Consider the following 26,692-nt stretch of genomic DNA (forward strand, 5'->3'; position numbering starts at 1 on the left):
GAAATCTCCAAAAAAACCAAAGACTGAACAACTATAAGATTTAAAAGATAATCATCCAACCACTGAAGTGAAGTGAAGAACCGTGACAGAATCTTAAACACTATGTAAGACAAATGGTAGATCTCATATTAAAATGTTATATAACCTTTTTTTTTAAAAAATTTGCAGGCCCTATTGTTTTGTGCTTGGAAACGATTTGGCATTTTTTTTAAATACTTTCAGCTTTCGAATGTAACTAGAAGCTGTTAGTCTAATATAGGAGTCTGCAATCTTTACAGTCAAAACAGCCATTCCTGCTCCTTTTCCTACTATATAACATTTGCCAAAAGCTGCAAAATGCACTTGATGCTTAAAATAAAGAAAGCACAGCCCAGTAAGTGTTGTATAAATACTTCACATAAAAAGTCGTGGCATCGTGAAGTGAAAAATCTGTAATAAACTTTTAACAGATGTTTGCATTTTTGCATGCTGGAACAAAGAAAAACGGCAAACACCTATTAAAAGAAGTCCAAAAATAAAAGGAAACATTTTCTTGTCTAGATCCCCTTTGTTAAAATCTAAACCCTGAACTAGCCTATAACTAGAGTAAAAATGAAAGTTTGGCCAGTTTGTTGAATGTTTAATCATGACTGATTTAAATTTCCTCTCCTAAAGGCAGAAAACTTAGTTTAATTCAAATTTTATTCAATGTTTTTATCAAAGGCAATCGGTTGCTTCTAATTCTTGGTGTTACCAGAATGACTTGCCAGATATTTCTGTTGTTTGCCTATTGTGGTTATAATTTTAAATATTCATTTAATAGTTTTGTCACATGATAAAACCCAGGAGAGCTACAGCAGAGTGACCCCTGGTCTAGTAGAACTTAATCAGAGATGTTTGCTCCCTGTTTTTTGTGCCACCTCCCATTCAGATGATGACAGGTGATGCAAGAAAAATGTATGCCCTCAGCCGACACACATATGTTGTTGGGATTTTGGCCGACTCCGTGGAATTAGACCACACAGTAACACTCACCTACATATGCTGATTTAATGACTTTCTCTAAAATATTTTTCTCTTGCATCAGTGTATGACTCTCAGAATGAAGTGCCTTTAACGACTTTAATCATTTTGAATGTCATCTCCGAAACGAAGCCAAGGCATGCTGTCATTTTTCCCACTTCCAACTCCAGCCCGTGGAACAGTCTTTTTTGTTTCTTTCGCTATTACTTTCGTGGATTCTGTATGATTTTTTTCTTTTCTTCCCCCTTTCCCAGTCCTAAGTGCATGTTTTCTTGTGGCAGTGTGCCGTCACCTTCTCATAAAAGGTGTGTGGTATTTGTGGCAGTTAATGTGGATGTGTGTGGCAGAGCCCGCTCAAATGTGCTGCCCACACTTTATGACCTGGCAAAACCTTCAGTAATATAGTCTTTCCTCATCTCTAATCAAAATCTTTTTCTTTTTCTTTTTTTTTTTTAACTGCCGCCTCTTTTCTACCTGGCTTGATTTCTGGCCTCATCTGTTTTTCATTCTACGATATTCTTTGGAGGAACACACCACTCTTGTTAGTGTTACCAAGGGATAAACTGAAATTGAAGTCTTTGGCTGCTTGTCATAATATCCTTCAGTGCTGGACCTAAAATGGCATGATTTCATCTTGGATTTTCTCTTAAAAATGGTGCCTGGTAGTTGCAGTTAGAAACATAAAGATAAAAGTATAAAAATTAAAAAATAATCTGCAAGAAGCACCGCATTTGGCTCTGATTTTTATTGTGTGTAGGCAGCGACGTCTGCGACCTATCAACAATGTCATGTGACGAGCCGCGTCTGTCCACTTCCCCAGAAAAATACAGCTTTAGTGCCGTATGTTGTAATTTAGGCTTACCTTTTAAAGACAAGTCTTCTGCATCTGTGACTTCAAAGCTTTTTCGTTTGGAGCTCACATTTGACCTTAAAATCCTGAGGTCGCATTGACCATATCCTCAGTTGCTTAGAGCATTATATTTAACAACATTCCAGAGAAATGTTCATGCCAGAGACGGAGCATGTGACTCTTCTATTTAGTTTTTCCACAGCATTTTGTCTTTGCAGTATTCTGTTCAGCTCTTGCTATGGCTGTGTTATTGTAGTGCACATTGTCCTTCTCAGTTCTTGTCAAAACAACGATTGGGTGATCCTGGTTTCTGGATTCTCCCAGCTAATATCAACTGGTGTAATAAAAAGAGTGGTGACCAGGTTGGAATCTGCTACATTATTGTGCCAGGAGACTTCCTTTTCCTTCAACATCTCTTCCGCCAACTAATAAAAATCTTTCATCAGATTTGTAGAACAATAATTTTACGCGTTCCTGAGTTATCTAATGGACGACATTTTCACAGCTTTGCATCTTCAAATCTTTTGGTATATCATAATAGACGGTGCTGATCTAATCTCTGAGCGTGAAAACCCAAGTTCTGCAACATCAGGTCATAGATATGGAGTAGAACAAATACTGATATAGTGCTCTGAGTGAAATAATCTCTAGTTCAAGCTTCAGCTAGTTATTAAAACGTTCTTGGAACTTTTAATCATGCACCGAGTTTGTTTAGGCTAAAATATCATGCAGTCAGGGTCAGTGTGGCACCAGCAGATAATAAAATAGTCTCTTCACTTGCAGGAAGGCATTAAAAGCAAATGCATTATGAGCTTTAATTGTTGTTTACCTCTGTATCTTATTTGTTTGTGCTTAGACTATTAGTAGGAGTTCTGTAAAATGCTAATGTTAGAAAAAACTCCATCAGTGTTACATGCATTATTGTTGTTAGACTAATCTATAAAAGGCCAAATAAATACATTTAAAAGTTCCTGTTAGTTGCCCAAAGCATTTATCTGTACACAATCTTTTTACTTCTTGTTTCTGAAAAGTGTCAGTTTACCAACAGCCGTGGTGCAAAGTAGATTGTGACGAAGGCTGGAGACCAAGTGAGAAATGACAAAACTAGATGAAATAAATGAAACAATGGCACCAAATCAGTGCATCTATGTCAGCGGTAGGGATGGATCTCGCAGGTTGTTTGACGGTGGTTGGAAAGTGAGAAAGAAAAGCAAATAAAGACATGAATCTGTTCTTAAATCCTGTGAGGCTGAAACGAACAAGATCAGCTGACAACACTCCTAACCAGTTAACCAGTTGGCTACTGAGACAGCCAAGTCAGCCTATGGTGAGAGACACTGACTAATAAAAGAAGTTTTAACACTCTGAAGCCCATTTGCCCTGAAATGTTTTAATTCAACCACTTAGATTTTGCCCCAATATAGTAGGCAGAAATTAATTTTCTTTATTTTCTGTGTTTCATCACCTTTTGAAGATTTGATCACAGTCTAGTTGTTTTAAACTTTTATCCTTCTTTTGTTTCCGCTTATTTAGAAATACTTCATTTAATTGTATGGTGAAAACCTAAAGCTGCTTCAACATATCTGAGCTGGGGTTATGAAATGTTAGATAACAGCTGGGGGGAAACCACACTGGCAGGCTCGTACTTAGCAGCCTATAAAACCTGACTTTCCTTTTTAGTCTCTTTGTTTTAAAGACATATAAATCTTTTTTTCCTCTATCTTATTCTCCTGTAATTGGATTTATCCATCGGTTTTACTGCCGTAAGATTGCTATAATTCTCACTTCTGTAATTTGCGGAGCTGAACTCACCGTGAGGTTCTCTCGCATCAATTTTACAGGTACTATGAAGTTTCCCGTTGAGTCAGATTCTCATGCTTTGATGTGGCTTAGTTGTCTACACTTAGGCACTGACGCAAATTAAAACTTTAGTAAGGATAATTTAGGAAATGAAAAGCTGCAGAGACGAGAGGGACGGTGCAGGCTGCGTGATCAGGTTTATTACTTTAACGCAACTGTGGGACCACAGGCGATGCGTGGCTTGTGAGAACAAGTTGAAAAGATGTAGAACTTTTTTAAAGAACATTACGCAGGAGGAGCTCGTTCTTGCTGAATCATCTGATTTTTGTGAAGTTGTTGAAGAGAAGCTTCATGGGGCTTACTTCACACTTCTATACAGTGTCTTACAGTCTCTCCTCAGCAATGAATTATTCATGTTTTCTTGTCTGTAAGGCTTCTGACTGACTTGTCTTTGTGTTTTTTTTTTTTCTAGAAGCTCTCCGGAGACCAGACTTTGAGGGTCAGGGTCTGTCAGAAGCAGCTCGCTGGAACTCCAAAGAGAACCTGTTAGCGGGACCCAGTGAGAATGACCCCAACCTGTTTGTTGCACTCTACGATTTTGTGGCGAGCGGTGACAACACACTAAGCATTACTAAAGGTGAGGAGAGGGGGTGGGGGGATGGGGGCTATTTATGGGTAATTGAAAGAATACATTTGGTGTTTACATTATGTACTGGACATCTGGAAGCATAAAAGGAAACAAGAAAAACAATAATGGGGCATGCACTTAAAGTCTGCAGCCAGAACAATTCTGATCATCTTAAAGCTCCTGATCACCACAGCCAACATTCAGTTTTTAGATCGTTCTCAACAGAACTGACCTAAAGAAGTGTCACTGTGGTTTTCCAGTATGTCTGGTAATCTTATTAGCGCCTTTAGGTTGGAAGTAACAGAAACGGTGAGCTACACGTCAGCGATAACACGTCTCTAAAGGGTTATGACCGGAACCGGGAATCTCCTTGTTTGTGTCCCTTCTTTGTCTTTATTCCCATCAGATTCTCACTTCCTGACAATGTTTTGACGCTTGGGTCTTTTTCCACTGAACCAACTGTAAAACAATACTGCGGATGGATCAGACAGACAAATGAAGGAAGGAAGGAGGGAGCATAGCCATTAGAGTAAACAAGAAACTGTCTAGCATAATGTAATTTCCTAGTGTACTCTGACACATGGTTATTTTAGGGTTTATACAGCCAAATACCTTTTTTAAATTTTGTAAAATATTTGTTGTAACTGATATAATCTGGAAGATACAATCCAAATTTCTTGAGTTTACATAATCAGAACAATTTGTGTGTTGCACATCAAGCTGATTTAGATTTTGTTGTTGTTGTTGTTGATTAGGAGAGAAGTTGCGCGTGCTGGGTTACAACCACAACGGTGAGTGGTGCGAGGCGCAGACCAGGAATGGCCAGGGATGGGTGCCGTCCAACTACATCACTCCAGTCAACAGCCTGGAGAAGCACAGCTGGTACCATGGGCCCGTGTCGCGCAACGCCGCCGAGTACCTGCTCAGCTCGGGCATCAACGGGAGCTTCCTGGTCCGGGAGAGCGAGAGCAGCCCGGGACAGAGGTCCATTTCTCTGCGCTATGAGGGGAGAGTGTACCATTACAGGATTAACACTGCATCAGACGGCAAGGTTGGCACCAGTGGAAACGCTCACATATGCAGTATATTCATCCAGACTATATACAATATACATTTTCATTGTCAAAGAATACAAGCTGGAGGGTATAGTAGAGACTACTTGTTATGTCTACTACCAGTAGCAACAGCACTGCAAGTCTTTTGGACTGACTTATGTTTGATAAAGGGAGGATTAAACAACTTCCTGCTGCACCTGTAACTCTTGTACTTTGCTTCTCAAAGGCTTGTAATATTGTGGGAAAAGGTTAATCTTACTGTTTAAAGCACAAAAAAAATCTCATTCAGAACTTCAATATGTCTTTGTTAGAACTACATTTAATGCTTTAAATGACCATTCAAATGAGTAAATTGGTTGTTTCAAGTTAAAGCTGCATTTTGTGATTAGTAAAACATAATTTCTAAATCACATGCATAAACTAACAATAGTATGTATAAAAAACGATAAGTTCCTTCAAATGTAACCACTGAAACCCCAAAATATAAAATCACAAATCACTATTTTCTCGTTCTTTAAATGGTCAGATATGTTAGTTTCGGTTGGTTTACTGCTATATTTTGTTTAGTGTGGGATTCCCTTTAAGAAATTGCAGCTTTTTGTCAGTGTGACCCTTCTGTGTGATGAAGCGAGGTGAGCTAGCTTCAGGAACTTTAGCTATGACAAAAATGCCTTTGACCACCACTGTGCGCTTCTCATAATGAGCAGCAAACAGGAGGCCTGACCCAGTTATTCACGCTCATACTAAGACATGCGTAGTGCAGACAGATGTAGCTACGTATGTACGCTCAAACATAAAAAAAAAAGCAAAACAAATGCACAAACACAGACGGAGACAGCCAGACACATGCACACAGGCATGCACAAGGTTTCTCCTCTCATATTGTTCTCTGGACTTCCACTAAAAGTCTGATTGATAAGCTTCTCCAATAACTGAAGATCACATCAGCAGTCCCACAAGCAGCAGATTTTGGTTCTCTGAACAAAACATTTAGAAACTTTGGATTTGCCAAATAGTTACATTTTAAACCTGAACCAATTAGTCTTTTTCTCTTTAGATTTTAACCCATCTTTAAACTGTTTTCAAAGTTGTTTTTTTAAGTCTTTCCTCTGTGCCCTTATCTTATACAATAGAAGCTAATAATATGTAAAGTAATGCATACGGAACATGCTAGAGGAAACCAGTTTTAGTATTATGCAAGCCTTGAATAATGGAAAAGTCTGTGTCCGCTGAGCCCTGACCAACATCCTTCTGTCCACCAGCTTCCTGACAAATGCCTCGCAAGCTTGGAATTGGCCAAGAGCACAACTTTTCCAGTTATAACTGTTTCCAGATATCCCTGCATTTAACATTTTCAGATGTGGCATTTTTAGCACAGTTATTGTTTGAATATGAGTAGCTGAAAAGTAAGGAAAATTTTGATAACTTTCAGAAAAATGTGAAATGAAGTCTATTTTAAATTTATTTTAAGATGTACGTTTGCTCAGATGTAGAAACTCTTTGTCCCCCCCCAGCTTTACGTCTCGTCAGAGAGCCGTTTCACCACATTGGCAGAACTCGTGCACCACCACTCCACCGTGCAGGACGGCCTCATCACCACGCTGCACTACCCAGCCACAAAACGCAACAAGCCCACCATTTATGGAGTCTCTCCCAACTACGACAAGTGGGAGATGGAGCGCACTGACATCACTATGAAGCACAAACTGGGAGGGGGCCAGTATGGGGAGGTGTACGAAGGTGTCTGGAAAAAATACAACCTCACTGTGGCTGTCAAGACACTTAAGGTACAAAGTTTTAAAGAGAAATATCAAAGTTATTTCTGCAGCGCTCTCAAGTTCAGACATTTGAGTTTTTGAGAATATGAAAATGTCACAATCCATCTAGACTGGTGGAAATATTTAAGTCATGAAAGACAAAAATCTGCAATCAGGCTGCATAATGCTGCCATCTGCTGTTGTATAGCTGCAACTGCACCTAACTTATAGCTCTCCTCACTTTTCTTGACAATGTCTGTGCAGGAAGACACAATGGAGGTGGAGGAGTTTCTCAAAGAGGCCGCTGTTATGAAAGAGATCAAACACCCCAACCTGGTGCAGCTGTTGGGTATGTAAAATAAATAAATATATATTTAGGGGTGCAACGATATCTCAGCTCACGAGACGAGATCCCGGGTTCACGAGAACGAAACAAGGTTTTAACAACACTCTTCAGAAACTTTAAGGATAAAATATGTGCTGGGAATTCATTTTTTCTTCGGCACTCTTGTAGGTTTTAGCTCAAACTCTCCTGTCTGATTTTTATTTAGTTTCTTCAAACCTTATAACGATGCTTCAGCGATACGCCGTCTTACTTCTCATTAAAGCTGTGTGACCTTCTAACTCAGTGGGGTCAACCACATTTCATTTTCACAAGTGGACAAAATTAAAAACCTGATCAAGGGGCAACCTTTTTCTTTCCCAATATATATATATTTTTAAATGAAGAAATAAATTTGCTTTCAGATGCTTTTTGTCCAGACATTCATACAAAAATATGACCATAACCTTCTTCAGTATATCTTCATTATCAGTAAGAACAAATAGTTTACTGGAAAAAAACAACGTATATTCATTTCTTATGTATTCCTTTTTATCACCATTTTTTAAAATGGTGATAACGATTTCTGATAACGATAGCTTTTTTTTTTTTTTTTTTTAAAAACTGAGGAAAATCCAAACATACAGGTACCAACATGTCCCCTTCAAATTGAAAAAAATAATCCAGATAAAATAAATTCAAATAAACATATTATTAATGTATGCCAACATCTCGTCTAATGCTGCTGTACCAGTTCATAAAACCTGATTCAAATAAAATCAGACCCCAAATTTTCAACCCGGTTTTATTATACTTGCCACTAACAGGTGTGTGCACACGGGAGCCGCCGTTCTACATCATCACAGAGTTCATGACCCACGGTAACCTGCTGGACTACCTGAGGGAGTGCAACAGAGAGGACGTCAATGCTGTGGTGCTGCTGTACATGGCCACACAGATCTCTTCTGCCATGGAGTACCTGGAGAAGAAGAACTTTATACACAGGTGAAAACAGTGGACCAACTTGTTTTTAGCCTTTAATATCACCGTTTTTTCAATTTGATGTGTTTAGTCACAGCTGTAATAATATGAGAGTTAAAAACAAAACATTTCTGACATTAAATCTTTGTCGTCCTCATTCCTGGGCCCTTTTTCTCTTGCATTCTTTTTGCAATCACAGAGAAGTCATTGTTGTAATATAGTTTGTTCTGGCACGTTTACCCTGATCTTTAAGAAGCAATGAGAGATGATTTATGTTTTTATCGTTGCCAAAATGCATTTTAATTCCGGGGCCTGGCAGGACTCGGCTTGTAACTCAGTATCACACAAAACATGATGGAATACATGGACGTTTTTTTTTTTTTTTTTTCTTCACTTTTCTATCTCACCGACAGTGTGCTGCAATCAATTTACCAGCATTTTTTTTTTATTTTTTATTTCTTTCTTTTAAAGTCACATATAATTTCTCATAGCATCTTGTTCATGGCTCTTTCTTCTCTCCTGCAGGGACTTGGCTGCTCGTAACTGTTTGGTTGGGGAGAACCACCTGGTGAAGGTCGCAGACTTTGGCCTGAGCAGGCTGATGACTGGAGATACGTACACGGCTCACGCTGGTGCCAAGTTCCCCATCAAGTGGACCGCTCCAGAAAGTCTGGCCTACAACACATTCTCTATTAAATCAGATGTCTGGGGTAAGTTTATTCTCGCTCAGACAATGCTTAAATTTGACTTTGTTCCGTATTTGATTGCTGTTTTTCTTATATACAGCATTGTCTAATTTTCTTTGTGAACTCTTGAACCCAAACTAACTGTCTTGTTCTTTCTCCCTCAGCATTTGGTGTACTGCTATGGGAGATTGCCACCTATGGCATGTCTCCCTACCCTGGTATTGACCTGTCCCAGGTCTATGAGCTGCTGCAAAGAGACTACCGCATGGAACGACCGGAAGGCTGTCCAGAGAAGGTCTATGAGCTAATGACAGCCTGTGAGTACAAAAAATGCATCCATATACATTGCTTCTGTTTTCTTTTTTATGATGTTTATTTACAAATTAAAAGTTTCTTTTTGAGTCATACTCTTCCTTACTCTCAGGTTGGAGGTGGAACCCTGCAGAACGCCCGACTTTCGCCGAAACGCATCAAGCCTTTGAGACCATGTTTCAGGAATCCAGCATCTCTGATGGTCGGTGTTGCTTTTTTAACACCTAAAACATTTATAGTTTTGCACAATATTTAAAAAAATACCCACAGATTGTTTTAAAAGAAGCATAATGGTGTTTGATGATTGTTGAAATATCAAAACTTCATCTGTGTAATTAAAGAGGTTGAAAAGGAGCTGGGGAAGAAGGGGAAGAAGACTACATTAAGCCACATTCAGCAGGCTCCTGAGCTGCCCACCAAGACCAGACTTCCTCGCAGAAACATGGAAAACCGGGACAGAGATAGTCCAGGTGGGATGCACATCATGCCTTTGTTGCTTGTTATAATTATATGCATTTTCCTTTGTCTTAATTGTCATTGATCATTTTGTTTTAACTCAAGCTGGTCTGTATAATATAGCACTAACTTTGCATTGTATTTTCTTTTTAATATGACTTAAATTTTGAAACTTTCCATTGTTTATTGCATTCTGTCAAAATTTTATTGTACTTTAATCAACTAGATAACTCTTTCTGTTTTCGTCCCCATTTTCTTGGCATGTTTATGCTGTTCCTCAGACCCAGTGGACCCAGAGGTGGTGGTGTCATCACCAATGCTTCCTAGGAAAGAGCGCCCCCTGCTGGACAACAACCTAAATGAAGATGAGCGGTTGCTACCCAGAGACAAGGACAAGACGCGTAGCAGCGGTTTCCTCAGCCTCATCAAGAAAAAGAAAAAGAACGCCCCGGATCCACCCAAACGCCACTCTTCTTTCAGAGAGGAGAGTCACTCTGACAGGAGGGTTGTGACTCCTGATCCTCGAGACAGTGACGGTTTCAACAATGGTGCACCTTTGTCTCTAAATGACGTCACACATGGCACTGACTCCTCGAAGTTCTTGGGTACTACCAATAATGGAGCAGGAGGCATCAGCAGTGGTGGTCCTAACTACCCAGGACCTTTGTTCCCCCGAAAGAAGGGATCTCTTGCGGTGCCTGGTCCAGGAGGCAAGGCAGCCACGACGCCACCGAGTGAAGAGGAGTCTATTTCGAATTCAAGCCGCTTCCTCTGGTCCTCCAGCATGACTAATGGCCGAGATGGCACAGAGTGGAAATCTGTCACACTGCCAAGAGATCTGGGCCAGCGCCACTTTGATTCAAGCACCTTGGGAGGAAAACCAGCTCTGCCACGGAAGAGGACCAATGAGCAGAAAGGAGAGAACGCCCCCCGAAAAGGCACCCTGACTCCCCCGCCACGCCTGAACACATCCCCCGATGCTTCCTCTTCCTTCCTGGGAAAAGATACAGATCCCAGTCCCGGTTCCAGTCCAAAAGCGTTGACACCCAAGGTGGTGAAGAGACCAGGTTTGCCAGGGCTGGAGAACTCCAAGACCAGTGCTCTCCATGCAGAGCTCCTTAAACCCAACGTGTTTCCTGCTTTGGGAGCAGCTGGAGACGAGTGCAGGGCCCGTAGAAACAAGCACACGATAGACGCCTCCTCTGTCAAAGAAAGAGGAAAAATACAGAAACCTAAACCAGCCCCACCTCCACCACCCACTGGTCCCAAAACAAGCAAGATATCTCGTAGCCCCACTCAAGAACTCCCTTCCCCCTCATCTTCCCCTTCATCTTCTCCCTCAGAGATTAAAATCAAATGCCTTCCTTCTATTTCAGATTCCCACAACACTACAGCTGCTAGTGACCAAGCCCGCTCACCAGTCAGTGAGGGATCCAAAAAGGTGCCCCTGGGCTCCTCTAAACCTCAGCCACTAAAATCCCCCACCTCATCCACTTCAACGACCACTTTGCCTTCCACCCAGAGCCAGGGAGGCTCGTCTGCCACCTCCCCTCCCAACCAGAGCTCAACTGCGTTCACCCCTCTAGCTACAACCCGAATCTCCCTCCGCAAGACGACGCCCCGCCAAGCCTCCGAGCGCACCCCCAACTCGGCCGTGACGCGCGAGATGGTGCTGGAGGGAGCCGAGCTGCTCCGCGCCGCCATCTCCCGGGTCTCAGAGCAAACGGGCAGCCACAGCGCCGTGCTGGAGGCCGGCAAGAACCTGTCCAAGTACTGCGTGAGCTACGTCGACTCCATTCAGCAGATGAGGAACAAGTTTGCCTTTCGGGAGGCTATCACCAAGCTCGAGAGCAGCTTGCGCGGGCTTCAAATCTGTCCCACCGCCACGGGGGGCTCCAGTGCACAGCATGACTTCAGCAAGCTGCTGTCATCGGTCAAAGAGATCAGTGACATAGTTCAGAGGTAGCGCTGTAAAAAGGACCATAATGGAACCTATATAAACTTTATATTACATTACCCCGTCAGAGCTTTGGCGACTGGGGGGGGGGGTGTGATTAAGAGCGGCACTGTAGGTTCACTCTACAATCTTCTCTGACCTAATTAATCCTGTGGTTACAATGAATGGAATCAAAGGAACTTGTATGTGGATGTTGTTAGATAGCCATAACTATGAATGCACATTGTTTATAGGGGGCCTTCAATGAGGCTAGGGGCCAATTCTTCATCATGACTTTCCATCTTTGAAATTGTTTTTTGTTTTTTTTTACTTTTTTTTCCCCCTCTTCTTTCATCAGCGTTCTCATGAAAAGGCCTGTTCCCACGTGTCTTTATTATGCAGCGACAATTCGTAAAGAAAATGCTTCACCCCATCTTGGCCCACAGTGCCTTACAAAGCATCTTCAGTTGTATTTTCCATTTTCACCTTCAGAAATTCTGCAAAAACAAAGAGTGGGATGTCTTTGCCAAACACACGTCACATTCTGTTTTTTGTCATCAGTGATCGGTTGCGTGCTGACAGATGAAATTGTGCCAGTGTTTGTTTTTGTATTGGTGCTGTCTGCGGCGTTGGCAACTATGTGCCGAAAAAGTAACACAGGGAGCAAACATGTGAGGCACAGACTTCAGCTTTCCCCCACCTCCTTCCTTTTCTGCACACTCTGGTAAACAAATAGTGCCTTAAACACTGCCAGCAGGGCTTTTCGGTCTCAGCACTTACAGGTGCAGATATAGATGCATCGTGTGCTTGAGAGTGGCTTTATTGGATATAAATATTTGCAATACCAAAAAAAAAATATATATACCACAAAACTTTGTCTTCAGGCTCTACTGGAGGCTAATACATTTGCCTTCCTTTTTATATATGTAAACACAACTTTCTCTGTAAGCCAGTCAGCAGAGCGATCACTAACAAGCTATTTGGTCAGTTCACAGGGGTAACAAACTGACTGCGTTTTCCTGACAGGCTTTTATTCCTCAGAGGTATAAAAGCTGTTGCAAAAGCTTTTTCACCCCAGAAAGAAAAGTATATCCTGGGGGAAACACTGGACTGAATTATTTGTTACTTGCTGTCTCAAAAAAAATTATTTACCTAGGAGGATGACCATTACAGACACATGAAACTCCACTGTAAGATTTTTTTTTTTGTTTTCCTCGTCTACAACTCTTGGACGTTTTCTGTATTTGTGCTGTAGTTGTCTCATCCATTATGCCCTGCCTGACTGCGAAGCCCGAGGACAAAAATCACCGCTATCAGCCTTGATTTTAATGGTACTGTCATTGTTGCCTTTTTAATTAATTCCCTCTATCAAACATACCACTACTCTCTGTTTTTGTGTCTAAGTCTCAATCACCAGTTTTGAAAACAAAATTTGGCTTCATTTTGTAAATGTTTTTCTTCCTTTCTAACCTGGGTGCAATTTTAGTTGCAATAAAATACAAAACAGTTGTGCTACTTGAAATCCAACTCTGGATTTGTTGTCGTTTTAATGTGAAAGAGACACACAGGTACAGGTTATGTATAATTTATTTTTTTCTGACTAGAGTATTTTTATCATGAAAATCAAAATGTCAACATTTTAAAATCATGTACACGCAAGAACGCATTTAAATGTTAGCACAGCTCCTTAAAAATTTATACATATTTACCTTTTTTTTTCTCTCCTTTTTCGCTTTTTTAAATTGTGGACAGACAAAAAGCAGGAAGTGGTCACTCAAAACTGCAAAAGAGGGCGGGACACAGGAGAAAGGAAGCCCAGCCCACCAATTTCTAATGATGACAAACCAATCCCTGCTCCCCCAAAAAGTTAAGACAGCAATTTAGGCCCCTCCAGGACAGATGAGCCATGATGGGGTGGAGAAAGAAAACAGAATATCAACACAAGCGTGCCCCGTTCTTCACTGTACAGAAATAATAAAGCAAGATTCGCTGACATAAATACTAGGTTTGCACATCGTCTCCAACCAGTTCCTCTCCTTCTAATAAGTTCAATATTGTGCAGACGGGGTAGTTGAGGGGAGGGGGGGTCTTCTGCGTCTGTCCTTTACTTACAGTTATTAATAGAAACTATGTTACAGAATTTCCCAAGCATGAATTACAGGCAAACCCACGAGCACACTAACTGTACAAGATCTTGGCAGAGCCACCAAATAAATTTCTAAATCCAAAGTACAGTAGCGAGGCCATCACCAGCAGTTAAGAAGCAAATATATATACAGCTGGATAGTAAGGGGGACTGCTATGTTACAGAGAAATTGTACTGAAAAACAAACATAACTTGATTTTCACAACTTCATGTTTCAAAAGGGAGTCATGCTGCTGCTTGGAGGTGGTTCAACGAGGCAGAGCAACAACAAATCAGCTATTCAGTGCAGCTTCATCACAATAAAGGAGTGAGAAATAGATTTGTTTTTACACACAAATAGTCAAAAATGTGAGTTTAAGACCATGCTGCTGACTCTTGGTCAAATTTCATCCAAGCCGGGTAATCCAAACAGCAGCATGAAGAGCGACTGCGGCGAAACGAAGACTGAAGAATACTTATTAGAATAAGGCAACAAACAATGACAAAGAGAAGCTGGTACAGACATGTTGATATGACTATGGGGAAGAGTTTCGGGGTTAGATAAATCAGGGAGAGCTGGTGCAAACTGATGTAAGTTTTTTTTCTTTTCATCAAAAACAGAAAAGACTCGTTAAAGTGACATTTCAACTTCGTACAAAGAACTACCCATCCAACGCTCAGATCGACTAGAAAAACACCACAAACTCCTTGTGACACCTCAGCAGAGACCAAAAGAATTACCCAAATATTACTTAAAAAGGGTAATTCTTTACATTTATTTCATGTTATTTTTTCCCCTCTCTCTCTCTTTCTCTCTCCTGAGTTCTATCAGATTTGGCAAAGCGATTTACTTTCGTGCCCAGCAGCAAAAAACAGAAAGAAAAGCCACAAGCAGGTTTAAATTCTGCTGGAAAAAAAAAAAGCTCACTCGAATGCACATTCTTGGACACACATTTTGAAGCATCTACTTGCGCGGCTATTTGTTACACTACTTCATTGCTTTCTGTCCCCACACAAATTAAACACGGGTGGGGGATATCTCATCTGCATGACCTGATAAAATGATGAAATCATAAACCATGCAACGAGAGGAGTTGGGGGGGGGAATACAATTTAGATTTGATTTATACAAAAATGATGAGTGGTGACTGTAGCTTAATGCAGTGTTTACATTTCATACATAGCTATAAAACCAAACATAAAAAAAACAGTCTTGCGTTTGTTATTTTTGTTGGAACATTACATCTATCTAAAGTGTCAGTGACCAGTGTAACTTATGGTGATATCTATGATACTACTGACAGGGGGGAGGGGGGAGGGGAGTGAAACAGGAGCATTAATGGGATGAAAATACACCGACAGTTTTAAGAGGTTTGACACAGCAACAAAGGGAGACAGGCAAAGAGGAAGAGGAGGAGGACAGGGAGATGTAGTCCACACAGCCCAGATCAGTCTGGCCCAAGTTGATATTTGCTGCCCCCTTTTCTCTGCAGCCCCCCCGCTCTCATGCAGCTCCTGGTGCGGTGAGGGATGAACGAACGAAGGTGTCAGAATGGATTGAGGGGGTCGCTTGAGGGGGGGAAGGCGAGCAGAGCAGATAGAAGGGAGGGCATGGGGGGTGGGGGGTGGGGCTTTTGCTTGGTCATTAGCAGCCGCATCCTTCCCTCTGGGGCTGAGGTTCGCTGGTTAGCCGACCGCCCTGCGGCGCCGAGGGCTTGTGCTGGACCCCTGACTCGGCGGCGTTCAGGTCCAAGCTGCCATCCTGGATATTCTGGTAGATTTTCTTAGCAGCTTCAAGGAAGGCGTCCTCGACGTTTTCACCTCTGAAACACAGAAAGGTTTACGATAAAAAGGTGAAGAACTTGCTAAATGAGGGTTTAACAATGAAGGAAATGAACAGTTCAAAGTGACTGAAACATCAGAGTTTCACAGACTTACGTTTTTGCACTGGCTTCCAGAAACAACAAGCCTGAAAAAACATAACAATGACAGTCAATAAAACATACTCCAATCCTTATTATTAATAGCGTACTACTTCTCTTTCTTTTTAAAACTCCTCCTGGTTCTTATCTTCTCAGAAAAGTTAATTCTTGTTAAAACAACTGAGTGCTTCTTTGCAGAATAGAGGAGCCAGAACTCTTTAACTTTAAACATTTACTCATGTTCAGAAAATGTTGTTTGGCTGAAACCAAGCACCATTCTGGAGAGAAAGTGTTTTCATGTCTTAAAGGAGCTGCAGAAAGAGACAGCTAAAGGTCACGATGAAACGAAGGCGCAAACATTGTTCGGCTGATGCGTGGCTCACCATTCTCTTCGGCAAACTGCTTCGCCTCCTCATACGTGACGTCCCTCTGGGCCTCCAGGTCCGCCTTGTTTCCTATGAGAATGATCACCTGATGATGACAGACAGGAAGGGGACAGGTGAGAAGCAGAGTCCGTCGAGGAGAAATCTGCTCATTGATTCTAGAAGAGAGAAACTCAATGAAATATGGGAAGGTTTAACTGCATGGAGGACTTGTCTATTGAGAGAATAATTGATGCACTGAGGTGAATATGACGACAGAATCACTAGTAACTACGTCACCATGAGATCTGCAATTAGACTGATGTTATGAGCTTGTTCCTGGTAGCAGTAACTCAGCTGGGACAACTGTGTGACCTGTGTTTGTGTTTAGATACAGCCTCAGGTCATAAAGTCCCCACAGCATTTGCATTATTTCTTTGAACAAAGAAAAAAAAATCCTAAACATTCTTTGAGTATTTTTCTGAATTAGGAGGTCTTTATTTAGGTCATGATTATAATGCAAGTCAAAGGATCAGGCATTTTAAACCAAAAGCAGAATTATGTTGTCACTTGGGACAAAAGCCACGATTATGCTACAACAGTGCCCCCACCTGGCCTCTAAAAGTAACTTCAGTTGGTTTGAATTGCAGTTAAATAACTGAGTGTATTATTGTAGATTCTCAATACAGTATATAAGCAATGTGGCTTTCTGTGGATTCAGAACAATAAGTTTTTTTTGGTTTTTTTTTTTTGGCCTCAAGAACACATTGACAAGATCTTATTAAAATCCCTTCAATTTGTTCTTTTGCTTTTATGCAATAAAACATAATGACGATTTAAATGCAATATTTATCATTGAATCTGTAAAGCCCCTTATGATTTTTCTTTTTTAAAATGCCATTTTTTTTCTTTATTAACATATGATTTAAACTTAGTCATGTACTACATATGACTAAGTTTTCTGTAGTGGCTGGACTTATGGATAAAACTTTTGTTTGGGTTTAAGATCAAGAAAAGATTTTGAAGACCGAAAAGAAAACAAACACACACATTAAACAGGAAGTGGCCTGTTGCACAGATTTCTTTGATGGAAAGCAGGATGATTTAGAGTTAATCATATTTACCAAGAAAACCTAGTTAAGAAATGAACAGGATCTGTGGCTTTAAATAGAACTGAGGGAAAGCAACAAGAGAAGAACTGGAAATGAAGCAATTAAAGAGCAAAGATTTAAATCAAAGACATGGATTAAAAAGAAAACGTGTTTTACATATGTATGGTCATCCAGTTTTTGTTTTTTTTTTAGATACAGAAACAGCATAACTATTCAGGCGTGATGAGAAATCAATCTGTATACTTACAGTATTGGGGTTGGTGAGGTTTCTGGCATCAGTCAGCCAGCTACTGAGGTGGTTGTAAGTGCTTCTCCTGTGTAAAAACAAGTACAGATGTTACCATGACAACAGGACATAATATCCCGCCATCACTGCACAGATCAGACAGAGGCAGCAGCTTCATATTAGTAAGGACTGCATTACTGCAAGTGAAGAATTTAACTTGAACTCGGGTGAAAACCCATTAACCCTACTGTTTGAATCACCCATGAGCTCCAACAGCAGGTTATTTCTGTCACTTATTGGAAGCCGTAGCCTAAATTTCCACTTTCTCATCAATATTAAACTCTGTTCTTGTTTGGTCCTGACGAGAACCATCATGTTAATACATTTAGGTTCAAAAGGAGTTGGGCCAAAAATACAAAATGTATAAAAAGTAGAACTGGCTGCTGAAAAAACCTCCATAGGTTTGATGTTCACAGCATTTGTTGCCAGAAGCACAACATTTTTAAAATGTATGTAAATTCCCCATCTTGTAACAATTAATGCCGGCTACAACTTGTACTGAACCAAGTTTCACTTTTAGACACCACAAGGGGGAATAAAAACAAGACACAGATAACATTTAGCTTTTGCTGCCACACCCTCCAAATAACAGGATATAAACATGTAGGTTCACAGCAACTGTGCAAGGCAGAACAAACTCTCCGACTCTCCCCACTGCGGATTAGACCAATAGAAGCAAACCCAGTAATACTTCTATTCCCAGCAACATAAACAATTTATATCTGGAGTTCCAGTTATGCAGTTTCTTTACCTCTTGGGACAACGGGAGTTTCCTGCAGTCTGAGCAGACATTTCACATGTCGAGCTGTGTTTGTTTAGCATACCTATGATGCCATCTAACATCTGAAGGAAAAGTGTTGAATGCAAGCTGTGATAGAAAAGGCTCACATTTGTTCTGGATTGTGTGTTTGTTTTCATTTTAACCTCTAACATGGAGGGTTTTTGTAAAAGCTTATGTCAGGATCAGTGTAGAAGAACCCCCACTCATGGAAAAAGCAGGCTTTACCTGGTAATGTCGTAGACCATAAGTGCTCCTGCGGCTCCGCGGTAGTAGGAGCGCGTGACGGCCCTGAAGCGCTCTTGTCCTGCTGTGTCCCAAATCTGCAGCTTGATCTTCTGTCCGCTCACCTCGATTATCCTTGTACCGAACTCCACGCCAATTGTATGAGGACAGTCTGCCATAACTGTGGAGAGAAGGTAGGAATAAAGTAAATTCAATTGGATAAAAATGACAGTTAGCCTTTGATGGCTGATCAGCTTTCTACCATTTTTTTAAACAGGGTGACAGTTCAAATTGTTCCTTTATCCAGCTATATCTAACTTTAATTTAACACTCAACCAACCGACCTGACTTCTGCTGTTAACTCGCAGCAGATGCATCAGTCATTAATTCCCACCGTTAGAACCATAGAGCTGTGTAAACTCGAAGTGTAAACAATCAAAAAGTGTCAAATTTCTTTCAAATTGACATTGAAAACCCCTTCCCTGAATCACTCAAGTAAGTGTGTGTGTTTGGATAGGGGCAGGATGTGATCATGAACGCGTGAATGAGGAGCGCAGCATCTGGCTCGTTGATGGCAGCACCGAACATGACTGAGCTGAATGGCAATGGGAGGCTGCAGCTGGCTCATACACAGGAGAAGAGACTCTCATTGTGAGCTCACACTCGTCTTCTTTGATACAGACTTCCGGTGGCGTTTAAAAAAAAAAAAAAAAAAAACTAAAGCAATTTAGGCACTCCAGAGACAACCTCGCATGTATTGGAAGCGCACACACTCAGATTTAAAGGGGGCGGAAAAAAATAAATAAATTCAATCAGGGCGGCACTTACATTTCTTTTCTGTGAACTGGTGAAGCAAACAGGACTTTCCTACTCCCATGTCCCCTGTGCAGAGAGACGCAAAGAGAAACTCTGGTCAGCTGAGGAAACGAAAAAACAATTCTGTCCCTTTACATGATGTAGCAACTCCTCTGTCAGTCAGCAACACCTAAAATGTCACGTGTCCTTTTGAGACACAGGAAACCAAAATCAGGAAAGAGAAACGTACTGCGTACAATCCGATATAAGTTGTGATTTCTTTCCTTGAACAGGTTTGTACACACTTGCCAACACCATGCTGGCAATTAAAAAACAACAACAACAAAAAATAACCACTACAAGCAACAATTTCTATAAAATGTATGTGTTAAGGCTGAGTTATGTTGACAAAAATCAATACTTTAAATAGAATCTCGATGTTAAAAAAGGAAACTAAACAAGCAGAATCTTGAGATATTTAACAGATCACAGTGAGGATTTGTGACTCAACATCTCAGCTCTGAAGCAGTGACGTGTTTAACATTTCACAGGATAAACTTAAAGTTGGCAGTTTTCAGAATTCATGCTTATGCAAGCATTTGAACTTGTACGCAAATTAAAATTTGTGCCCTTAGGGTACAAGCTGCATGTATGCCACAAAGTGCCTCAGACGTTCTACAGGAGGAATTAATGTAGCTCCAGGTGCTGTTTACTTACCAATGATGATGTATTTGAAAATGTAGGAGTAGTTATATGGTGCAGTGGCCATCGTGGCTCTGGAAGGCAAACAAATGGGGGGAAACATTTAGTCATTTCAACATTTTTTTTAGCTAATGCAATAAAATAAACAGATTATGTGGCAAATGTAATTTTTTATGCCTCGTTTATCTTGCAGTCGTGAACTCAAGATAAATGAGTTCATGACTGCAAGTTACTTATTCAGACTGTTCTGAAGTTTGCAGAACATGCAGTTTATTTTTATTGCTCCACCTTTACACAAGAACACCTCCAGTGTGATACTTTTCTTAGCAAGAAACAGCCGACACCAATTGGAAATCCAGCATGTTCAAGTTTATCCTGAAGTCCTGGTTTGTTTACAACACATGCAAAAAAAAAAAAAATATATATATATATCCTTCAGGCTTGATACACACATCACCTCTTTCTGTCAAAACCTTATTTACACAAATATAAGAACTGAACACCTGAAGAGCTGGTCTGGTTTTGAACTGGTGTATTTTTTTTCCAGATCACACAGTACATTTAAAAGTATTTATTTGCAATGTGACATTATAAACCAACTTAAATATTGCATCCAAGCAACCATCTACAAATTCATACTGAATGTGTTTAAAATACTCAAGTATTTCTTTCTGCCTTGGGGGTTTGGACTTAATGTCTGTCCATCACTTGTTCAGAAAGACCAACTTTCTTTGGGAAACTTGACCATGTTAACGCGTTAACACCAGCAGCACCATTTTCCTTTTATTGCTGCTGACATCTGCCTGCTGGATGTTTATTTGATTTCCTCTCATTAGCCTCAGCCAGACATAAAGCCAGTTATTTTTTTTATTTATACCAAATATCCCCCGATACCAATTAGCAGCAGGTTCAGGAGAGCATAATTAAATATATTCAAATATATTCACAATGTAAAGTGATTTTTTTGTTTTAGATAAAGGTTATTTTGGAACTGTGCTGAACTACGGCTGCTAGATAATACTGTAATGAAGTGCTGTTGTAGAGAAAAAAAAGAAGAGATTTTAGAGTAAATTAAAAAAATCATTCAGCAGTCTAATGTTTTTTTTGGTCATTGTCCAAAGGTTGTCTAGCATGAAGCGGTCTTTTTGTTCAGTCAGGAGCTCAGTGAAAATTGTGCCACCTGTCACAGCACTAAAATCTCTGCGTCACAGCAGAACCCAGACCAGGCGCTGCACTCGTACCTCTGCACCTCGGCCACCGTGTCTAACTGGCTGGATTAGTCCTGACACAACCACTAAAAATGTGGATGGGCTGTGATAAGCAAACAAACAAACAAACCAAATATTGGCACAAGAAAGCGAACACTAAAAAAAAAAAGCATTCTGAAACAATAAAACCGGTGGACCTGAAGGAAAGTAAGTAACAGTGAATTTTAAAAGGACACTAAAGCATTTTGTCCCATTAAGATTGAACACAATCTGGGCTGCATTTGTTCCCGAGTCCAGGAATATACATGTAGAAAGCATTAAAAAAATTAAAAATTTAGGCAATTTTTTCTTACAACATTACGTCACTGAGAACACAATTATTTAAGACATTTTGCATAAACAGTACAGCACAAATTCTGAGCCACCTCTTATTTCTTTCTCTACTTCAAAGAAGCCAGACATTGTTGTAATTTTTGTAAATTTTTAATGAGAGCAATAGTTCAAAGTTCTTTTGAAGAGCTTTCCAAAATGCATCTAATTTCTGGCTTTTTTTATTATTATTTGACTCCATTTTAGTCCAGTCGTTGAACCGGACCATCTGAGCCTCTTTAAAGTGACCTATGAATCACTCGAACACATAATGAACTCTGTTATGAGTAAACAAGTCTGGTTGATTGTTTGAGTTTAGGAGTTTTTCATGCCCAAATGATCCCTAGGTCAGAGTGAGGTGGTTTAACAAACAAAATAACATTCCTCCTAAAAATGGTCAGGTGTTGGACTGAAAATCAGCGATGAAGAAGCCAATGTCTGAAGAAAAAAAACTCTAAAAGACGTTGAGAAACCTTTTCTTAGATGTTAGGTCACGTTCAATCCTTTCAGTAAGAAAAACTAATGCCTAATAGATGAACAAAAAAAAACTAATTCTGCAAAGTTACATTTATTAAATAATATTAAATTTATATTTAATTCATTTCAGTTCAGTATATTTATACAGCACTTATTCACAACAAAAGTCATCTCAGGGCTCTGTACAAAAAAGCAATCGCGTACGTTATAAAACGCCAAGCAGTGGAACGTGTCTAAGGAAGCCAGCAGATTGCCTCGAAAGACTTTGAAAGATTCAGAGAGAAACTCTGTAAACAACTTGCGCAGCTAAAAGTAGCCTTGGCGAGTTTGTTTCCGCTGGTGGTCCAAGAGATGACTTGGCTCACGCTAACGGGCTTCAACAAACTTTGCAACTTGAGCCGGTGTTTGGCAATTACTCCGGCAAACAAGAACTGAGCTGAACTTAACGGCTTGTGTAAACGTGTTCCCTCCATCATATGCCATCTGGATACGAACCTTGTTATATCTTTGTTACTTTAGTCTTACAGTTACAACCAATCTCTTTAACAAAGTACACCTAATAAAGTGCATAGCTTGTCATGTGCATATTCTTTAAGTGGACTCTAGAATATTATATTTTCCCCTCATTAATTACTTCTATCATATCTGCTTGCTGACATGACAGCCTAACAAGCACAAAGGAAGTGCATAAAACTGCTGTGTGCATGACTCACACAATCATGAGTCAGTATTTAAGTTTGAAGATGAAAAAAAAAAAACGATAAAACACTACTGATGTTGTTTAAACTAGGAGGGTAGAGAGTTGTGGCTTTTTTCTAGGCTGCCTTTCATCACGTGACCCTTGTGCGGCCACTATTTCTCTATACGTGACGGCGAGATAATCTGTTAGACTATTTGGATCCTGCAGGAGGAAAAACTAGATGTGAGCTCAGAGAAATTAACATCATGAGTGTCTATCAAGAAGTAGACAAGTCATGACCATGTGACCAGACTGCAGCCTCAGCGTTCTTATTATTCTGCAACATGCTGAGTCTCGCTCCAGAGAAACGGCTCCACAGCATTTCTTCTTAAAAACGTTCCTCGTAGAAAAAGAAAGAAAGCTCATTTAAATTTGCATATTGTCATTTCAAAAGTGTACTCCAGTACATAGACCTATTCTTAAATGTGGAGGCTGCTGCCAGGTTGGGTACGAAGTGGGCAACAAAACAACGTGAAACGCCTAGAATACACTTTTGCGAGCCGTGCACATGGAAATAAGATGTGATTTTCAAAAATTGCAGCCGCACGCCTCAATGGTCGCAAACAGTTTTAAACAATTTTGAGTTGCCATTTGCTCAGTAATTTACAACCTTTTATCTTAAAAGTGCAAAACTTCTAATGACCTTTTAAAGTGATTACATTTTATTAACATTTCTTCCCACACCTGTATCCTCACAACCCATTCATCCTCTATATGTTCTTAATCCGTTAAATAAACAATGCAAAGTAGCGGTATAGCTAACTGGGTCAGGCAATGACCCCGCTAATTCATTCATTAATTTCTCAACTCAGATGAAATAAAACATTTAATAACCTACATTAGAAAAATGTGTGTAAAATAAGCTCAATTTTGATACCAACATTGTTATCCATGTGTAAAAATGAAAAACGAATAAAATCCTAAAAGATCGACGATCTTTTTTGACGAATGCCGGGATTGCGAGGATTTACAGCTGATTCCACGGCAAAGAGCCGAGCTGGAGCTGGCACTTTCCATTGCTCTGCTCAGGTGTTATCCACAAAGAAATAATCTGAAAATTTACAGCCAATCAGAGCGATTCCTCAGCTTCAGCCCAGCATGAGAACAGGAAGTTCCAGGAAGGTAAAAACAGCACTTTCTATTGCTGCCCATTTAAGAGTTGTGTTCATTTAGACCCATTCTGAGGGTCGTTTTTTGACAATAAATTGGTAACCAGTAGAATGATTTTTAAAAATTCAAAAAGTTTTGGATTTGTCTTTAAAAGACCTGTCTAATGGTATCAAAATATGTTGTGTTTGATGAGGTTATAAAAATCAGGTGGCCTTGTTAGCAAAATCCATGCACAAAAAGCCAGATTTATTTATATATATAAAAAAACAGTAATCCAACAAAACATGCACTCCCACCCGTTTCCCAGAGTTGAAAAGACTGAAACAGCTTTTCAACCATACATTATTTTTATCGCAATAAATAGCCCCTATTCTTCTTAGTTTACACCCAACTTATTAAGCTACTGTTCAGCTTACAGTTGACAGAGCCATAAACAAACAACAGAAGACAACACAACTATCCGACAATCATCTAGACAATTTTTACATGATCTGTTTTACTTAAACAAGTTCCTGTGTTAAGATCAGGAAATCAGGACAAGGGTTAGGTAAGATTTCTGCCTGATGTTCAGGCCCACTGGTTGATGAAATCATGTGACCCCCTGCAAAGCTCTGGGTGCAATGTAAAAAACAGATAACCACATTTACTTAAAAGAGACCACAGCACTTTACACCATTGCGTTAAAAAAAATATATCAGATTTCAAAATGATGACCGGTTCAGATAATCAAAGTAAAAAAGCAAAACAAAACAACAAAGCATAAGTGTTTGCAGCTCAAGAAAAAGCTTCTTTCTGCACAGAGCAGAGGTACTAAAAACAGAAAGGATGCAGCACTTTAAGGTTGTAAAAAGCAGACCCATACCAATTCCCCAAAGCCATATCAAATAAGTGATGACAAATTATGTTCCTAATGTAAATACATCTGCAGTGTGTACAAGCAAAGCCAAAGCTAACACGCTGCATGCTAAGAATTAGCAATGAACAACCTGTCTTTAAAAATGATCATATCGCCATCACTTCCTTACAAGTAACAAGAATGACCAGAAACTGTAAAAAAATAAAATAAATCAATAAACTTGACTGGGGCATCCAACCTGGCAAATGGAAATGTGTTATTGACACACACCTCCCTTGATCCCGAATGTTAGCCATACCCGGTAAAATGACAGCACTGCTTTGACTAATATTATGCTTTTATCATGCACTCAAATAAAAAAGAAATCAACATTAACAAGCGGAAGAGGAAATAAAACCAGAAGCCGAGTTGAATGTCTAGCATGATGGTTGAATCTGATAAAACTAACAACCCTTTATTAGCGTTTTTTCATAGCCAAGTTTGCGTTAGCTACAGCTAATAACCTGACATAAACGTATATTCATTGACAACAACCCCCTAAAAACATCATCACGTAATGTTACTGCCACCACCAGTAGGCATAAAGTCAATTGAATATTATCTATTAGAATATCTGCCCTCGAAAACAAACTTGGCCTCAGCTTGATTCCACAAAAAGCCATCATAACAAACTACCGACAGCTAGCACTAGCTTTAGCATGCTAATTTTTCAGCTAATGGTAAACACGTTGCTAATTTAGCTTGTTAATTTAAGATGAACAAGTCATGTCTCGCACACAACCTCATCTTCAAACTACTAACAGGCTGACAGTTTATATTAATGGAAGTATCTACCTGGTATTCTGTTAGCAAGCCTCCGTTAGCTGAACCCTCCTGCCAAACACAACTGAAGCTACACACACAGTTCCTACTGTTTGATGATTTATATGTTTTATTAGACGTAGCACGTGCGTAAGAGTGTATTTCTCATCGTCTGTCCTTACCAGGAATTTAATCGTTTTTTGTTTGTTTTTTTAGCTTTAAGTTCTGGAGCTGTTCAGAAGAGGTTTGCGGGTTCTCCTGGCTCAAATATGCTCTGTCTATCCAAGATGGCTGCTCTCCGGCACAGGGTTTCCTCCGCTCTATTCAATGGGCTTCTGGGACAAAGGACCTGTATTTAGCAGTTAGCATCAGTTAGCATGTTGTGGACCAGTGGGGTGTGTGTGTGTGTGTGTGTGTGTGCACTGTTTGGTAGAAAGCAGACACCTTCACAGGTGGGTTGCAGGGTTGGGTAGTAACGAATTACATGTAATCACTATTAGGTAATCTGATTACAACATAAATATGTGTGCTTACTTTACTCTCATCAGATTATCAGATCAGACTGCAATTATTTTCAGTATTTGCTTGATAATATGTAGACTACAGCAAAAGAAAAAAAGTAAACTTTTAACACAAAATGAAAGAATAAAAAAAGCATCACCTTTCAAAACTGCACCACAATGTTTTTAAAGTTTCTTCTCTGGACTAACAATACAATTCTTCTTCCTGAATTGTTTCAGGAAACAAAATCTACATATTTGAGGGGATACAATATAATATCTGTGGTGTCTAATTTTGATGTAACTCAACACATTAATTCCAATAAATTCAGGTCTATTTTGTAGGGAACTTCGTGTGAAACAAAACCAAAATTTAGATTTAAATTTAGAATCAAGGAAGCTCCTTGAATGAGAAGTGAAATGTTGTCAGAATTTTTAAAAAAGTCCATTTTTTGTTTTTTAATCACCTTGCTACGAGAAGTCGGTAAAGAATTTCACCAAATATTTGATATTATAAGTTAAGCATTTCTCAGCAGCTTA

General features: G+C 39.8%; 2 protein-coding genes across 6 annotated transcripts in view; one reads left to right on the forward strand and one right to left on the reverse strand.

Moving 5' to 3' along the window:
* The window catches only part of abl1 (c-abl oncogene 1, non-receptor tyrosine kinase), a 31,191-nt gene extending 17,556 nt beyond the window's left edge, over nucleotides 1-13,635 (forward strand). For all 4 annotated transcript variants that reach the window (XM_037979625.1, XM_017407657.3, XM_017407656.3 and 1 more), the window contains 10 exons: nucleotides 4,125-4,289; nucleotides 5,036-5,331; nucleotides 6,850-7,122; nucleotides 7,357-7,441; nucleotides 8,242-8,419; nucleotides 8,921-9,105; nucleotides 9,246-9,398; nucleotides 9,506-9,595; nucleotides 9,735-9,863; nucleotides 10,131-13,635. In XM_037979625.1, the coding sequence (XP_037835553.1) occupies nucleotides 4,125-4,289; nucleotides 5,036-5,331; nucleotides 6,850-7,122; nucleotides 7,357-7,441; nucleotides 8,242-8,419; nucleotides 8,921-9,105; nucleotides 9,246-9,398; nucleotides 9,506-9,595; nucleotides 9,735-9,863; nucleotides 10,131-11,815 (3,239 nt within the window). In that variant the 3' untranslated portion in view covers nucleotides 11,816-13,635. The remainder of the gene's footprint in view (nucleotides 1-4,124; nucleotides 4,290-5,035; nucleotides 5,332-6,849; nucleotides 7,123-7,356; nucleotides 7,442-8,241; nucleotides 8,420-8,920; nucleotides 9,106-9,245; nucleotides 9,399-9,505; nucleotides 9,596-9,734; nucleotides 9,864-10,130) is intronic.
* rab14l (RAB14, member RAS oncogene family, like) lies at nucleotides 13,355-25,977 on the reverse strand. Of its 2 annotated transcripts, none has more exons than XM_017407659.3 (8): nucleotides 25,835-25,977; nucleotides 20,108-20,166; nucleotides 19,424-19,477; nucleotides 18,599-18,776; nucleotides 17,554-17,620; nucleotides 16,216-16,303; nucleotides 15,849-15,879; nucleotides 13,355-15,733 (listed from the first exon to the last, which is right to left on the reverse strand). In XM_017407659.3, the coding sequence occupies exons 2-8, from the start codon at nucleotides 20,157-20,159 to the stop codon at nucleotides 15,556-15,558; spliced, it is 648 nt and encodes a 215-aa protein (XP_017263148.1). In that variant the 5' UTR covers nucleotides 20,160-20,166; nucleotides 25,835-25,977; the 3' UTR covers nucleotides 13,355-15,555. The 2 variants fall into 2 exon arrangements, with proteins under 2 accessions (XP_017263148.1, XP_017263149.1); XM_017407660.3 differs by lacking the exon at nucleotides 25,835-25,977 and adding an exon at nucleotides 25,686-25,827.
* Between the last annotated feature and the right edge of the window lie 715 nt (nucleotides 25,978-26,692).

This window comes from Kryptolebias marmoratus, linkage group LG14, assembly GCF_001649575.2.
Source record: "Kryptolebias marmoratus isolate JLee-2015 linkage group LG14, ASM164957v2, whole genome shotgun sequence".
Taxonomy (NCBI): Eukaryota; Metazoa; Chordata; class Actinopteri; order Cyprinodontiformes; family Rivulidae; genus Kryptolebias; species Kryptolebias marmoratus.

What these genes read in the sequence shown, in the direction of transcription:
- rab14l (XM_017407659.3), bottom strand. Translation starts at nt 20,159, where the DNA reads ATGGCCACTGCACCATATAACTACTCCTACATTTTCAAATACATCATC. An exon ending in TTTCAAATACATCATCATTG is followed by an intron (nt 19,478 to 20,107) that starts GTAAGTAAACAG and finishes CTCTCTGCACAG; the next exon opens with GGGACATGGGAGTAGGAAAG. An exon ending in CCAGTTCACAGAAAAGAAAT is followed by an intron (nt 18,777 to 19,423) that starts GTAAGTGCCGCC and finishes TTCTCTCCACAG; the next exon opens with TTATGGCAGACTGTCCTCAT.